This window comes from Siniperca chuatsi, linkage group LG14 (genome assembly GCF_020085105.1).
Source record: "Siniperca chuatsi isolate FFG_IHB_CAS linkage group LG14, ASM2008510v1, whole genome shotgun sequence".
Classification (NCBI taxonomy): Eukaryota; Metazoa; Chordata; class Actinopteri; order Centrarchiformes; family Sinipercidae; genus Siniperca; species Siniperca chuatsi.
Window position 1 is genome coordinate 23,282,632 of NC_058055.1, and position 16,373 is coordinate 23,299,004.

Consider the following 16,373-nt stretch of genomic DNA (forward strand, 5'->3'; position numbering starts at 1 on the left):
GTACTTTGTATTTGTAGTACATCTGTGTGACAGCTGCAGTTACTTTTCTAATCTATTTCTTTATTATTTCTTTACTTGCAGATTAAGATTTTGCATGTGTGGAACAATGAAATCCTAATAATTGTAAAAAAATATATATATATAAACATTATAAAGTGTAACTAATGTTTTAAGTTTACACTCTAAAGGACCAATCAACAGGAAGCCCACATTGGAATGGATATGTACAACAGTGTGGCTGAAAAAAAATGAAAGCAGGACTCATTTGTTTTTCCCTGTGGTGTTGCAATTTTTTCATAAATCAAGTAATAACAGTCCCTTCCATCACTACACTTAATTTGGTGTTTATTATTATATGTAGTTATATATCTCTCTCTTTATAGTGTAACATTGTTGATGTGATGTAGGCCTACAACTGGCTGGTCATCAAAAAGTTTTAGAAATTTTAAACCACAGCTCTTGGTTTTAGTTGATTTAAAAAAAAATATTATTCAGAAAAGCATTAAATTATATATTTGGCCCGTCAATTAATTATTTTCGTGTTTCGTTTTGAAAAGAAGAATGTAGAGTAAAGAAGACGGAAAAAAACAAGCCATTTAAACAACGTCATTTCCGGAAAAGTGGGCGTATCTCAAACTGACAACTAACCGAATAACAACAAAAACAAACAACACAGAGGGGGTTCCGGGGACGGTGAGTGCAATCAGTCTCAAAATATACCGTATCCGTTACAAAATATAACATGAATAGTTACCTGTGGTGTTAGCTTGGGAGGTCATGACAATGTCTCGACTCCAGCAGCCTCTGAAATCTCATTACCTTTCCCGATCTAAAGGTAAATGTAGCTACATTGCTGCACAACCTTGTGCTTCAAACATGTCACGATGTTGACAGTACTGCCGTAAGTATGTGTGGCTGTGAAATTAATAAACCTACCCTCCGCTGCTGTCAAAATGTCGACTTTCAGTTTGTTATTTTGTCCATTCGTTTTTGCACGAGCGACATTAGACAACCAGGCCTCGGTGATAAGCAGTACCCCAAGCGTGCCGCGCTCTCTCTGGCTTGAAGAATGTTTCGCCGAACCCTCTTGAAAAATCTGTTAGTTCAATGTAGCCTTGCTGATTAGCAAGTGTATAGAACAGGTACAGTAATGCTTTTGACCTATTATGAATCATTGTGGGTCGCCATTCAATCCGGCATTAATACATCCATTAACGCTATTTGTTGCTTTCTGTAAAACTCTTATTTTTTAAAAGCAGTTTGGCATTGTTGCTACTAAACTACACCGCGGATGGCAGTAGGGAGTCGTTTTATAACTTGGACTTTTATTAGGAAAAATAACTCGCTGCTTGTTGCTTGTGCCGAATCGTAGAAAGGCTGAAGAGGAAAGTTTTCATCAAACCATTTTCCATGAAAAATACCAATCAAGTGTAACCAATAACTTCAGAAAGGTAACCTTACATGGGCAGGCTTTAAATGGTTGGTTTTCTCTCTGTAATGGAGAATATCACCTTAGTCTGGCATATGTTCATCAGACCTTTTTGTTGTCAGTGCATTGTGCTGGACTGGACTCCAGCTATTATATTGTGAGTTGTTTCCTTGGACCTGCCAGGAACCCAGCTGTCACGCTACCTTTTCAGCCTTATAATGCAAGTTTCACTCCCTTTGATGTGGAGTAAAGGCTATCTTCCTGTGTAGTTTTTCTTCCATTCATATACAATAAAGCTGTTGAAGACATTTTATATTTGCATGCGTGTAAATGAGTTTTCTCTGCTCCCCAAACTCAGTTTAGCTCTTTTTTTTAGATGCTCTTCTTCTTGATACATCAACGTTCTCAACATTTTCTCTCAGCAGGAGAGGAGGCATGTGATCTGATGTGTTGTTGAAAACAGGCTTTCCTTTGGTCTCTGCTACATCAGAGGTATGAATCAGGGGATCTGTGAAACAAGAACCTATCTATGGCAGGAACATCAGACAGAGTCCGGACGCAACTCTCGGCCATTTTGCGAACACACCACCTCAGGTGGGCCGAGTTTAAGATGATCAGACCCCATTTGTCTGAAACTGATAGGGCTGATCGGGGTGGAAGAGCGACGGTGAGTCCTGGGCACCTGGTTGCCGTGTGTGGACACACAAGGTCGAGGTTGTATGTTCTGATATGAATGATGTCATCACAAAATCATACGACTAGAAAAATCATAATCATCTTTGCAAAGCAGGAAAAATGACTTGGTATGGGCAAGCAGCAAGCATTAATGAGACTGAACCGCTTTAATTGTTTACAGTTCTGCTGATACTACTACTAACACCTATTAATGATACTGTTGCTACACTACTGCCGCCTTCATTTCTGCTGCTTTTTATGCTATTTATTCCACTGCTGCTGCTGTTTCTACTGCAGGGCAGCAGTAAGTTTTAGAAATAGTTGCCACTCTGGCAACCAGCCATCAGCTGTTAGTTGCCAAAATTGACAGGATGGTTTTTGTATTTTAATTATTTATAGTTGGAGGGATAATAGTCCTGTGTTTTGTATGCCCCATACCTTAATGGAATAGTTGAACACATTTTACATTACAGAAATTATAGTTTGGTTTTCTCTGCTTCTGTGAGTCAAACACACAGTTGGAGCTGCTACTCTCTGTTTGATATTGATTAATCGATCAACAATTGTTTAGTTTATAAAATGTCCAAAAACACAACTTCCTAGAGCCCAAGGTGATGTCTTTAAATTGCTTCTTTTATCCGTCTAACAGCGCAAAACTCAAAGACAGTCATGGCACAGTGATGTAAAGTAGAGAAAAGCAGCCAATCCACACTTTGGAAAAGCTAAATTTGAGCATCTTTCCTTAAAATATTGATGGATTACCAAAATGGTTTACAATTAATTTTCTCTTAAGCAACTAATCAGTCAGTCCACTAATTGTTTCAGCACTTCACAAAATTACTTTCAGTAAGAACAGGTGGTTCAGCTTCACTACGAAGTGCACTGGTGTCAGCTGTGCACCTGCTCTGGTCAGTGCTACTTTGCTTCTCACGTTTCTGCTTCTGTGTCTCGTAGTGTTATTCTGTGATGTTGATGGGTCATTTTTAGACCTTTTTATCCAACACATACACAGAAAAACACCAAACACAGAAGACAATTGTTTGCCAACAGGACCAACAAGAACAAGTGAAATGGTTTGAAGTGGTTCAAATCCGGTTGACCAGTACAGCCATGTCAAGTCCTGTACAGTACATACATACCTAGACACTTGCATATAAACAGAACATAGTCTGTTTTGTCTGCTCAGTTGTTTTTACTCTGAATCAGTTTTCTATCCATTTATTTATTTAGCTGTTTTTACATTGATTTAAACTGTTTCAACATTGATTTACTATTATTATTACTACTATTTTCATCTAATCAGTATTAGTAGCAGTAATAATCATTCTCAAGTGGGGGCACAAGGTCACTAGTTTATATTCCTTGTCTGGGTTTACAAAGTGAATATTAGCATATTTCCATATATAATTAGTTTGTGCTGCACATTTAAATGGATTTTCCCCCACCCAAAAAAGTATTTCTATTTTATTATTTATTGTTTGTGAAAATGCAAGTAAAATTATAGATTGTTTAGAAAAATGACTTTAAATGACCATGGAAGTGGTTTTTCATGTTTGGGCATTTACACTACAAATGTGTAGGTCCAAACATTTTTCACAAGCGAGTCTGTGTTTACCTAGACCAACAGGGTGCGTGCGTGTGTGTGTGTGTGTGTGTGTGTGTGTGTGTGTGTGTGTGTGTGTGAGACCCTTTACCCTTATACAAGACTGAAATCTTGGAGAAAACACAAAATATGTAACAAATGAAAGATAGATGCGTCTTTTTACAGCATAAAACTACAACAAAGCCCCTTCTGTCGTTCTGGAAGTTGCTCCTATGTTCGACCGATTATAAACTAGTGAAATAGATGTATCTGTGACTTAAATATCAAGACCGCCACATTGTTTAAAACAGTAAATCTTCACACTGCTACAATGGACACATTTAGTTTACTGATGTCATCTTGTATGGTTTCTGATTATCGAAGTTCCTAAAAAGTTCCTGTGGGCTGCCATTTGGGACTGACAACATGCAAAATTGCTTATTGCAACTTTCTATCTATAAATCTATAGCTCGTCACAGCCCATTGCCCTAAAAACCTTTATTCTTACTTTGATGTAATTTTAAATACCCTTTCAAGCCATTTCATATTAACTGATAAGCCTAGTGATATTCTATATTTTTCTTACACATCCCCTGAAAAGACCAAAACCAATAAGGTTTGTCTGCGTTGCCAAAGTTTGTTGTAGCTTATTTCGCTGTGCCATAGAGCTCCATTGTTGTCCAAAAACAATAGAAAACACATCAGTGGGCCACACCGTTGTTACCGGGTGAGATGTTCCTTCATTAGTATGAACACACACACACACACACACACACTGTAGTTGATTTTAAGTTGAATGCACATGTCAATCCTGGTGCCTTAAATACTCACTAATGCCTCTAAAAATACTCCCCAACAAATAAAGTAGTTCCAGTTTGAGTAATAATTGCTTAAAAAAGTACCCACTTCTTTAATAGACTGAGCCTTAATAATGAAACTATGCATTTGTGAAGACCTACATCTTTACTAATAAACATATTTGGGGGTGAGTCCCACAGACAGGGTAGGACGTTGAATCGTCTGTTTTGGTCTTTTCATGGGATTTGTTGATAATAACAACAATATAGAGTTCATAATATCACCGGCCTTATCCTTTAAACAGTGAAACAGAGCAGCGCTGAACTGACTCGGGGCCTGGTGTAACTGTTGGAATGACTCCGCAGTTAGTAAATCACACTGAAGGCTTCAAAGCTTAAAAAAACTAAAAAGAAAATAACTGACTGTGTTGTTGCACCCTGTGTTTCTTTGTCTCTCCCTTGGATACCTGCTCAGGGCTGGAACCATGGAGTCGTCCTCTGATGAAGAGGAGGTGCGCACCTTCGTCCAAGTCATGAGTGAGAAATACAACCCAGAGAATTTCCCCTATGGCCAAGGAGTAATGGTTCTGTCCAGCCCGCCAGGATCCCCCGTCAAAGGTGAGGGATGATGCAGGGAATTGTGTCAGGGTTATGATCACCAGTATACTGATTGTGCTGAGTGAGCACTGACATCACTTGTGATATCAACCCTACATCATTACTTTTTCATGTGAAAATCACAGACGATGAAAGTGTAAAGCTCCTGAATGTCTTAAAAGCTCAGTTAAGTTTGCTTAGCTAAGTTTGTTTCGCAGATCGCCTGTTCTTGCCCAGCATACTGGTTCTGAATTACGGTGGAATCAGTAAAGCCGGTGACAGGTCAGACATCGCAGCTTTCTGTGCCCATGTGGTAGAGCTGGACCTGTCCCACAATCAACTTAACGACTGGGTAGAGGTGGGTGTGCTTCAAAGACTTGTTTCTTAGAAATCTGACGGAGTGGAGTTTTACTTACAGTAATATTTCTCTTTATCTCATTAATCTCATTTATTTGTTTTGTGCTGGCTATTATTTAAGACACTGTTATGTGTATCAGACGTGTTTGGGCTTTAATTATATTCGCCACAGTAACTGCGTTTTGCATTTAGCCTACTGCTTAACTTCAGAGCCTATGCACATAGCCGCCGTAAAAGCTGTCCTCTCTTTTAAAATGTATGTAAAGTAAAGTAAAAATTACTGCTATGGGTTCGAATCCAGCCCGCTGCCCTTTGCTGCATGTCAACCCCCCTCTTTCTCCTGCATTTCCTGTCTCTCTTCAGCTGCTCCTATCCATTAAAGGCAAAAAGCCCAAAATATAATCTTTTAAAAAAATGTATGTAACAGAGACATTATTAATGTTATTAGCTGCACCTGTGCTAATAATACCTGCAGTGAGATCTGCAGGTCTGTGTTAGCTTAATGTTAATATACTGTATCTATGACATTATTTGAGACGTGAGAATGAAAAGCCTAATCAAACCCTGCTGGAAGCCATGATAATCAAGAAACAGTTTTGTAAGGCACACGGCATTAATGTTCTCACTGTATTTTATGTCATTTTGATCTGCTATTGATTAGAAGATTTAAAAAAATCCAATATGCAGTTAAAAAGTTTAGGCAGATCATCAGTTTCGTATCAGGTCATATTGCCAGAGACCCACTAACCCCCACCAATGTCTAAGTGATATGTATTATATATACTTAATGTTAATGTATATGTATTATATATACTTAATGTTAATGTTTCTTTTTTGTTTGTTTTTTCTATTAATGCTTGTGGGTTGCCAGATCTGCACCATCGTTTCCAACATCCCCCACCTGGACTTCCTCAATCTGAGCATGAACCCTCTGAGCGGCGTAGAGCTGGAGCCCAGCATGGCAGATGTTTTCTCCAAGATCCGCCACCTTGTCCTCATTAACACGCGCGTCAGCTGGGACACCGTGCACACACTCACACAGCATACACCAGAGTAAGTGATGAAGCATGTAAATGTTGGCTGTGGTTGCGCTGTCAGTAGAATCACTGTACAGTGAAGTAAGGAAAGACCAGTGTACACAGCAGAGGTTTTTCCTTGTTTATAAAAAAGCTGTGTCTATTCTACCATAGTGATTGTGTCAAAGATAGTAATACACAGTAGCTGGAAGCAACATGTAAGTAGTCGTAGTACATCTTGACAACAATTTGCAAAATACTTTTTGACACTAGGAGCAGGTGAACACCTTTTATGGGTCACAAAAAGGCTGGAAATGTCCACTGAACTGACAAATAACTTACAGGATAAGGCTGGTAATATTCATACTTCTTACTGTCAACAAATCCTATGAAAAGACCAAAACCAACATTACTGTCTGAGAAATCGTATTCCTCTGTGCCATAGAGCTCCACTGTTGTCCAAAAACGATTGAAAACACATTGCGTTTTTGAGACCTTGAAACCTACATACACAGCCCTGCTGCTGCAAATACTCACTCCAGCACCAAATGTGTATTAATCCGGAGCTGAAAATAATCCCCAACAAATTCACAGTCTACTCCTATTTAAGTAATGTTTGCTTCAGTGCCCAGCTGTTGTAGAATATTTACCTTTGAAATCATATATTTTTGACCTGTTTTTAAAGATTTATATTTTCAGCAAGAGCCAGTGGGCGTGAGGCTGAGTGCCATAGACAGCCTAGGAAAGTCTGAAAGTAAAACATTGTTGGTTTCGGTCTACAGAATAACGGCAGCCTTATTCTTAAAAATAGATTCAAACACAGACCCTTTATGTAGGGATTCAAGAGCCAAGAAATGAAACATAAGTTCAAAATTAGCTCAACAAAGTTATCAGATGCATTCTTGGCCTGAAAAATGCTTTGCTGTACCTACTTTTATAATTCTCAAACTTAACCAATTCACCTCATCATCTAGGCTTGAGGAGCTTTTCCTGTGCCTGAATGGCTACAACACCGTGTCAGAATCCCAGACGTCCTGTCCGTCACTACGCCTGCTGCAGATTACAGACAACCAGCTGCGGGACTGGGCAGAAGTGAGGAAGTTTGGGATGATGTACCCAAGTCTGAGCACACTGGTGTTGGCCAATAATACTGTGGACTCTGTGAGTGACACTCAGGAAACACTGCAGTGCCTCTTCCCCAACCTGCGCAGTATCAACCTTAACAACTCAGGTCTGAGAGGGATAATGAAGACTGTGCACATTTTCACCCATCCATGTCCAATCTTCTGTGCCTGGTGTAAACAAATATTCATTGTGGCCCTAAACCTCTGTGATGTTGTGTTATTCAGGGCTTAGTAAATGGGAGGACATTGAAAGGCTGAATTTCTTCCCTAAGCTTGAGGAAGTCAAAGCAAAGGGGATTCCTTTATTGCAGTCTTACACCGCCCACGAGAGACGTAGCCTCCTCTTAGCACAGTGAGTCTGAACTTCTACACACATACACATCAAATCCTTATTGTACATTTGCATGCATTTTTACTTATTCACTGTCTAATCTTCATACCTGCCTGTAGGCTGCCATCTGTAATGGTGTTGAATGGGGGTGCAGTGTCTGATGGAGAGAGAGAGGATGCTGAGAGGTTTTTCATCAGGTGCTACCAGGACTGTCCAGAACAGGAGCTTCCTGAGAGGTACTCAGACACACAGTATGCATGTATTCTGCACTCCCACATATTTATCCTATTTTTAATGGAGGGTACCTTTTACTTGTTACTTGTTCACATAAAAAAGGAGCAGAGTGTTGACCAGTACCAATCACCCAGGGTTGGATATCAAGAACCACTTCTGAAGTGAAACCAGTTGGTTAGTTGCACATGTTTCAACGCATGTGTATAGTGTTAACAATATTAAGGTGTAGCTTCACGATATAAAATCATTTAAAACGATATTAAATGATTTCATGTTGGGTAGATTTCCGTCTGACAGGGCGAAGCAGTTCCTGCACCCTGGCGTAAGAATGCAGAGTGTTTTATGTCCTCAGTCGTAGCAGAATCAGCTAATGCTTGTCCAAATTCATGTACTTAACTCTTTATTTTACCTAGCCTAGAAATACCTTTATATCAATGAGGATAGACTAAATATTAGAAATACCTGCCAGTATAATGCAGTACAATTCAACAGATCACAAACTACATCCTCCTAAAAATAATACCTCTATAAAATATTTACAACAAAAACTGAACATTAGAACCTTCATGAAAGTAGGATTTATTGTAAATTATACATTATTATAAATTATATTTATATATTTTATTTATATTTATATTTTGCATTCATTGACCCTGAGACATGGAGGTTTGTGCGTTTTTGCATCTAGCAGGTATTTAATCCCATGATAAATGTGACATTAGTGGACTTTAGTTGTTTTCACTGCAAGAGAGTAAAAATGATAAACCAATGCCATTGTTGCTGGCAGGATTTTCATCAATACTTTTGATGGAGAGATTTAGAGTTTCAGCATCTCAAATATTCATAAATATTGCTGTCAGTCTCTGATAACTCTTATCATTCAAAACCCTGAATATGTGGCACCAAGTGTCGACTCTGTGAACACCTGTAATGTTGTAACAGTAACAACAACCCACTCTTTGTCCTCAATACATTTACAGTATGTGATATAATGTTTTGGAAAGCCCTCCTCAGTGGTCAAATAATTGCCCACGCTCTTCACCGACTGCATTCCACTTAACCTCAGCAGAATGTTGGAGAGGGATTTGTGAAGGAAGGTGTAGTCCCTGACTGGGGGAAACTAACCTTTGGGAGACAATGCCACCAGTCTCTACCTGCTCAATGAGTCCTTTGTGCTGGCAATTCTCTGATTGGAAAACTGATACACAAGGTAGCAGGTTGATTTTTTTTTTTTTTTTTTTTTTTCTTCTCTGTCAACCTCAAACCTTAAGTTGAGAGATTGGTTTGTTTTCTGATGTCGCTGGAGCTGGAATAGCACTCCTGGCTATGAATTGTCTTAATAATTATGTTAATTATAGTATCAATTATATTATTTAAAACCATGTCACAGGTAACATCATGTCCATCATCCTTCACCGCAACCATCCAAAGGCATTTTACAAATCTCCCAGTTAAACTCCATGTTTCCCTTTCTTTCCTTCCCGTTTGTAAACGTTGTATTCGTGGTCTTGGTTTGGTGCCAGGGTTCTCAGTGTAGGTCCGAGGTTAGGGATCACTGTGACTGCATGTGGGTGTTGTGGGGGTGTCGGACACGCTCAGTAAGCAGTGAACACACCGCTATCCCCTTTCCTTTCGGATGGGGCTGTGGCCTTGCTACCCCGAGAGATCAGAGCACTGCAGGGTGGGTCACAGCCTCTCAGGTGAACACATCTGACACGGCCTGGCTTTGAGTAACTATAAACGCAGCTCAAACCATAAATCATACTGATAGAGACTGATATACCTCAAATACTCTCTTTTTAAAAAAGATGTACAGAGGATTTTGGATAATGTGGGAAGGGGGTTAAGGGTTGTGGGACAAGGAAACAGAAATATAAAGAAAGAAATGTGTTGGCTGGACAGGAAGGATTAGTTGCAAGGAAAGAGTGAAAGAGAGGACTGGGTTGAAAAAGAAATCTGAGAGTCAGAGTATCCAGTAGAATAAGTAGAGAGGGACTGAAAGGGATCTGGACCTGAAACAGTGGATATTGAGGGCCAGTCTGGGAGGGAAGAGGGGAAATCAACATTTTTAAACTTTTTCAGCGGTTCACCTTTCAACTAGAGGACTGGAGAAATTAGATAATGAGGTGGGATGAAACACCAAAAAAGAAGTCAGCTAAGATCTGGGCTAGATAGTCTGTATTAGCTCCAAAACCTGTTATTCCTGCTGCTACTTTACTCTCCATTATCGAAGAATGCTGGAAAAGACAATTGGAATGCTGACTTGTTATCACCTGCAGCATTATTTGGCCCATTATACCATGCTTACTACCTTAAATGAAGCCTTTTAGCTAAATGGCTTCTCTTAGAATGGCACTTTGTGCACTGTGGAGTTAGAGGAGAATTCCCAGGGTGGACCACAAGCTTTGGCCAGAAACCCCAGGCCAGGGGATTGGCTTTGTGGGGAAGTTTTGGGGAGGGAAGGGAAATTGCTTTGATTGGCCCAGCTGTTACAGTAGCTTTGAAAGCACAGGCCTTTTCTCCTGGATTTTATTTAATCGTTCCTGGGTTCTTATCTCGAACACGCATTCCCCTGAGGTGGCTGAGAGCTTTCTCACGGCAAGCAAGAGGCCTCAGTGGTTCTCTGCCTCTTAAACACACAAGGTGCATTTCCATTTCCCTGTTTTTATGCTTATGTTTTTATTTGTAATTTGCTCATCAAACAACCTGAGTGGAAACTTAGAAATTCATGGAAAAAAACGTAAAAATGTAGCACAAAACATTTTTGGCCAAGGTGGAGAAGTTGGCACATCGAAAAAAAGAGAATGCAATACAGGCTGATGGAAAGAGATTTTTTAAGACCTTGAAGTTGCCTCATCTATGGTAGACAAAACATGTTGTTCTTCCACTCACTGTTACAGGCCTTCCACTGAAAAACCAGAAAGAATAAGAGAGTGCATAACCGCAACGTCCCTGGGTTGAGTCCAGATGGGGGCCCTTGTTGCATCTCACCCCCCTCTGTAACAACAATTTGTTGTTTTATGGAAAGTTACATGCTCTTGACATTTATCCATCTGCTGCAGCGTCTCCAGCAATAGCTTGGGTTGCCAGATACAGTTGGTGAGCATGATGGTACCAAACCTGGCAACCTCAATGTGACGACAAGTCTCCAGGAAGTCACTGTTATTTGCCAACAGACAGTTCCAGCACATAACTTCCACTAAAACCACAAAAGCAGTGTGTTAATTACTGAGCTTTAGAGGTGTTGTTAGGTGTATTATTGGACTTTTTGACCTTTGGAGAGAGCCAAAGCTTCCAGTCCTCATGCAAGCTAGGCTAATTGCCTCTTGGCCCCAGCTTTGCAGTCACTCATGGAGAGAAAGTGAATAAGTGTATTTCCCAAAATGTTGTACTACTCTAAAACTTGTGCAACGTTTTAATGGAAACATAACTACACTTGTACACACACGCTTCGCTCAAATGAACAGACCTCTTTATGAGAGTTTTTAAAGAGGAACTCCACACTAGATTATTTTTTATGCACCGGACACACAATCACATAGATTCTTGTTGGCATATGATGTGAATAAAAGTGATGTTTCCAACATAACAAGTATTGTGTGTAAAACTACTTTTTCTGCTCAAAATAAGCTTGCATGTGATAGTTGAAAGTTAAGTTTAGCTGAATTCTGTGGCCCCTCGCTAACCGTAACAAAATAGGCAAGACTGAGGACTATTACGCATGTTGACCCCCCACTGTGGTAGCAGCTGCCGCACCAAATATAAAGAGCAGAGCACTGACTGACTGTAGCCCCAATTTGTGCCTCTCACCCGTAGCTGCTGGTAGCGTGGGCAAGCCTGATAAGCGCAGGCAGAGAGACAACGTTGTACATGTGTGTGTGTGAACACAACACATTGGCCCGCCGATAACTGTATTATGTTCAGAGCTTAAGAAGATGTTTAGGGCTGACAAACAGTGACACAGTTAACTGTGACAAACAGCACACACGGGGAAGCCTCTCGTAGTAGAGCTGCTAGCCCAGCTACAACACAGGTACCCACACAGTGACTCTCTCAAAGGGCCATAAATGTGCTTCTAGTGACTGTCAAAGCTCCACCAGACTCCCTGTCTTTAAAGCGTAGAAATGGAGAGTCTGACAGTAGCTTCTCGTGGCTGTTAGCTCCGACGAGCAGCTCTATGTCCCTGTCCATGACACATAGAGCAGTGGTCAGTCAGTCTCCCCTGTGTTCCCTGACCCCCACACTACATAGCCTTCTACAGTCGTTGTTCCCTCACTCCTCTGTTGCATTTTTTAAATATGGTGTGAGGGAGGGTTCTAGCAGAATTTGAGGGTGTAGTTACTTTTTAACATCCTCACAGTATTCTTCTCACAAACTAGTTATTAAGTAGTCTTTACAACAAAAATAAGCAAAAACCTTCAGTGACCTGACATGAGCCGTGCTTTTTCCCAGGTACCACGTCCTGGTATCCAAGTACGGTCACCTGGCCCCGCTGGCGGAGGTGGACCTGAGCCCCCGCTGCACCACGGTGGATGTTCGCTGGGGCGAGAGGGTGGAGGCCGTCAGCCTTCATCTGGAGCAGACAGTGGGCGACCTGAAGAAACACCTTAAAGCTCTGCTGCAGCTGCCCACCAATGGGATCAGGCTCTTCTACATCAACCGGGAGATGTGTTCGGTCTTGGGACCTGAGGAGTTGAAGTACGGCTGCCGGGCCCTCCATTCCTACAGAATTCGAGATGGGGATGAGATTCTAGTAGTGCCCAAAGTCAAAAGTCGCAGCAGCTCCTCAGATCTTTGAGTCAGGAGGCTCTCTGGTTTTGGATGAATGGGACAGGAATTTATGAAATTAGTTAATGAACACTGACTGGATACTAAGCTTTGACTTGAGCCTTTTTAGATTAAAAAGGGTGAAATTTTTCAACCTTGAATGTAACGATGTTTGCTGTCCAACGTATTGAACAAATTTATAATATATTTGCACATAGGATTTCCACATTCACAAAGACTGAGTGCAAGTCACACATTTCTGTGCTTTAGTCACTTGAGCTAAGACTGCAGTTTGCATCTCATTTATGAAAAATGGTATGCAAATCCAGACGTGGCACAAATAGTCCTCTGAATGAAAATACAGCTGCCATAATTACCAATTGAACGCACAAATTGCACATTGATTTTATATCTAAAACCATTTTATAATTGGAGTGTTGTCTGATTATATCTGAGATTTTAGCATGAAAAACTTCCCCTTCCTTGCCTGACATGCTGGTGACACTACTGCACCATGCATGGCACTTATTAGTATGTACTTTAGTAGTGAAACATTTTTAAATTGGGTGGCAAAATTTATTATACACAAGTTCAGATGGAAATTGGATTTTAAAAAATACCAGCTGCTGTGCATAAGTTCTGTAGTTTCACTGTTCGTTGTGTTTTCAAAATACCTTGGCTGGCTTTTCTGCACCATAATCAGCAGCTCTTCGATGTTTTCTCTCCACTTTCTGCTAGTAGAAGATTACTCTGAGGCCTGTTTACTGTAAGCTGTGAACAGTGTCCTCCGGCAGCAGTGAACAGTGGAACTTTTTATGCCTGCGAGTATACAGTTTGGGTGAAAATCATTCTAAACCAATCTACTGCTTAAAAGCCAACACAGTGGTAAACAATGAACCTTGCTCATGCAGCAGTGATTGCAGCCAAGCTGACTTCAATTTCTGCACGTTGGTATCGCCGAGTGTTTGTGAACTGGGTGCAGTCTACATTTGCATCACATACAAATAATTATTATGTGGGTAAAAAGAATGAATGAATTTTATTAATATTTTCATGATTATGACTGGCTCAAAGAGGCTTTGTTTTATCTAACCTTTATTCAAGCAGAGTAGATTTGCTAATGAGAACGTTCTTTTCCAGGAACATGAGTGTGTGCTTAAGTAACACAAATCTTTCCGTGCTTCTTCCTGTCACTCAGATCGTTCTCTTTCCACATGACTCTTGATAGCAGTGAAATATCCTGGGATAACCCGCCGAGCTGAAATCACAAATGCAGTGTGTTGGGGATAGTGTAGAGCACATGGTCAGTCAAGACGCCCTGGCAGAAAGACGAGACACATCTGAGGTGAGCGTGGGTCTGGGAGAGAGAAAAGGAGGAGTGTTGATGCTCAAGTTACTGCAGGTCTGAATGGAGCAGCTCTCTCTCCCTGCAGAGGCAGCGGAGAAACGGCCCAGTCTGTATGGTAACCACACACCAGCCGCTGTGTCATGAACACTTCCGCTGCATTTAGGTTAGAATGGGTTCACCCAACAGACTCTCGCCCCTCACCCATTCACCTCAATCTCTCCTTTACATCCGTCGTACAAACCTGACACTTTTAGTGTCTGCTGTTTCACAGGATGTGGAGTTATGAACCATCGCTCACATTGGCATTGATTGTTTTCAAAATCAAAGAAATATAGAAAAACACGTTTTCCACTGCAGGAATTTAAGAGCCCATAACCCGGGGCTTCTCTTAACCTGAACTTTTAAGAACCCTGTGAAGCTTAGGTACTAGGTTGTTCCTTGCATTTCCACATGTAACTATAGGGTCGCACATGCTCACAGAGGATCCAACTCCCACATTTTCATAATGTGTGGTGAGGAGATTGAGATATGAGTTTATGCACCAAAAGAGAGAGGAAGAATTTACACATTGTGATCCTTCTTCTTTTTCCCCCCGCTTGGCTGTGTGGTGTATCCCCATCTCAAACCACTGACTCACTCTCCCTCTGAATGTCCTCTCCCCAAATACTAATGAGGGCCTGGACATCTTCATTTGTCCAACAAGCGTTCTTCATTATCTGTTGTACTGGTTACTGCTGTTGTGTTTGTTGCTGTCGTGATGTGATCATACATCTAGTTGACCAATATTGAGCGGCAGCACTGCTGGCAACCCCTAAAAGTACTTGCCTTTAGGATCACCTCCTGAGCAGTGCTGAAGTTGACTTCCCGTAGTCCAAAGACAGGCAGGTCAGGCTGATCGGAGACTCTAAATAAAATATGTGTTGATGTTTCATGTTCCCTGCCTTTTGCTCAATGCAAGCTGGGATATGTTCCAGCCTGCCTGAACCTGAACAGCTCAAACATTTCACCATATGTGTATTGCATGTATGCAGTGTAAATTGGGCCAAATATCAAGTGCATTTGTTGATGAAAAGATACTAAAAATCAGGAAGGTCTTGCACAAGCAATCTCTTTTAAATATCAGAGTTCCATGAATGCAAAGTAGTTTATATTTGGATTGGGTGAAGTGAGCTGCCAGGAAAAAATGTTTCTCTTAAACACATTTATACCAATTATAAGGGAAGTTTAGCCTTGTGTTACCGAAAGAGTGTGAAAATGTGTTGAGGTGTCGTCATCCTGTGGCAGCCTTACAGTGCTGTCTGGATCGCTCCTCTGACACAAACTTACTTTGTGTAGTAAATAACTGGAGATCTGTTTTGGGTTTTTCTCTGTCACATACATTATATTATATTATGATTGAGTGCTCACATGGGAAGTAATGGGATGAGCGTGAAGCGTTATGTTTCTGAAGTGGATCGTGGTAAGTTGGTGGTTTGCATGTTCTGATATTTGATGTTTGATTTAAAATGTGTATGAGATCATTTGTGTGTTATTTCAGGGAACCAATGTTGTTTATGGGCATTTGTAATTTAGACACTTTTAACATATTATCTGTGCTCCTGTCACCCTCACCTTTATCCCTCTATAATACCAAATACAAAGATTATTTACAGATTTAAAAATCTAAAGATAGTTGCTAATCTGTTATACAGTTTGCCTTGTGTTGTTTAGTATATGATGTTTAATTTATATCATGTTTGCTTTCTGTAGTTTCTTAAAATGTATATATTGATATTTTCAATGGTAAATGCTTGTTTTCTTTCTGGAAATCATAATGCCATTTCTCCACCTGCACGGTATAATACTGCTTCCACTTCTCTTAAAGAAATAAATTCAAATTATTTCATCTTATTCCTGTGGTATATTATTATAAATAAAGTGAAACCTGTGAGCTAGTTCAAGCAGACAACTTGAGTCAGCTATGCTCACATGATGTGCTCTATTATGAAATATCAAACACACCTTTCGCCATTTTGAGGTCTATTTAAGCCCTCAATGCTCTGCTCACTCTTTTGCTCTGCCATACTGTCTGCTGCAGCTGGTACTTGCTGCTGCTGCTGTTCATAAAACGTTCCAT

The 16,373-nt window shown here is 40.5% G+C and overlaps 1 protein-coding gene across 7 annotated transcripts; it reads left to right on the forward strand.

The window, feature by feature from the left end:
- The first annotated feature begins 582 nt into the window (after positions 1 to 582).
- Positions 583 to 16,147, forward strand: LOC122888286 (tubulin-specific chaperone cofactor E-like protein). Of its 7 annotated transcripts, none has more exons than XM_044222563.1 (8): positions 583 to 693; positions 4,959 to 5,101; positions 5,299 to 5,438; positions 6,309 to 6,490; positions 7,428 to 7,684; positions 7,803 to 7,929; positions 8,028 to 8,144; positions 12,595 to 16,147. In XM_044222563.1, the coding sequence occupies exons 2-8, from the start codon at positions 4,969 to 4,971 to the stop codon at positions 12,938 to 12,940; spliced, it is 1,302 nt and encodes a 433-aa protein (XP_044078498.1). In that variant the 5' UTR covers positions 583 to 693; positions 4,959 to 4,968; the 3' UTR covers positions 12,941 to 16,147. The 7 variants fall into 7 exon arrangements, with proteins under 7 accessions (XP_044078498.1, XP_044078502.1, XP_044078497.1 ...); XM_044222567.1 differs by lacking the exon at positions 583 to 693 and adding an exon at positions 816 to 835; XM_044222562.1 differs by lacking the exon at positions 583 to 693 and adding an exon at positions 870 to 901.
- The last annotated feature ends 226 nt before the right edge of the window (positions 16,148 to 16,373 follow it).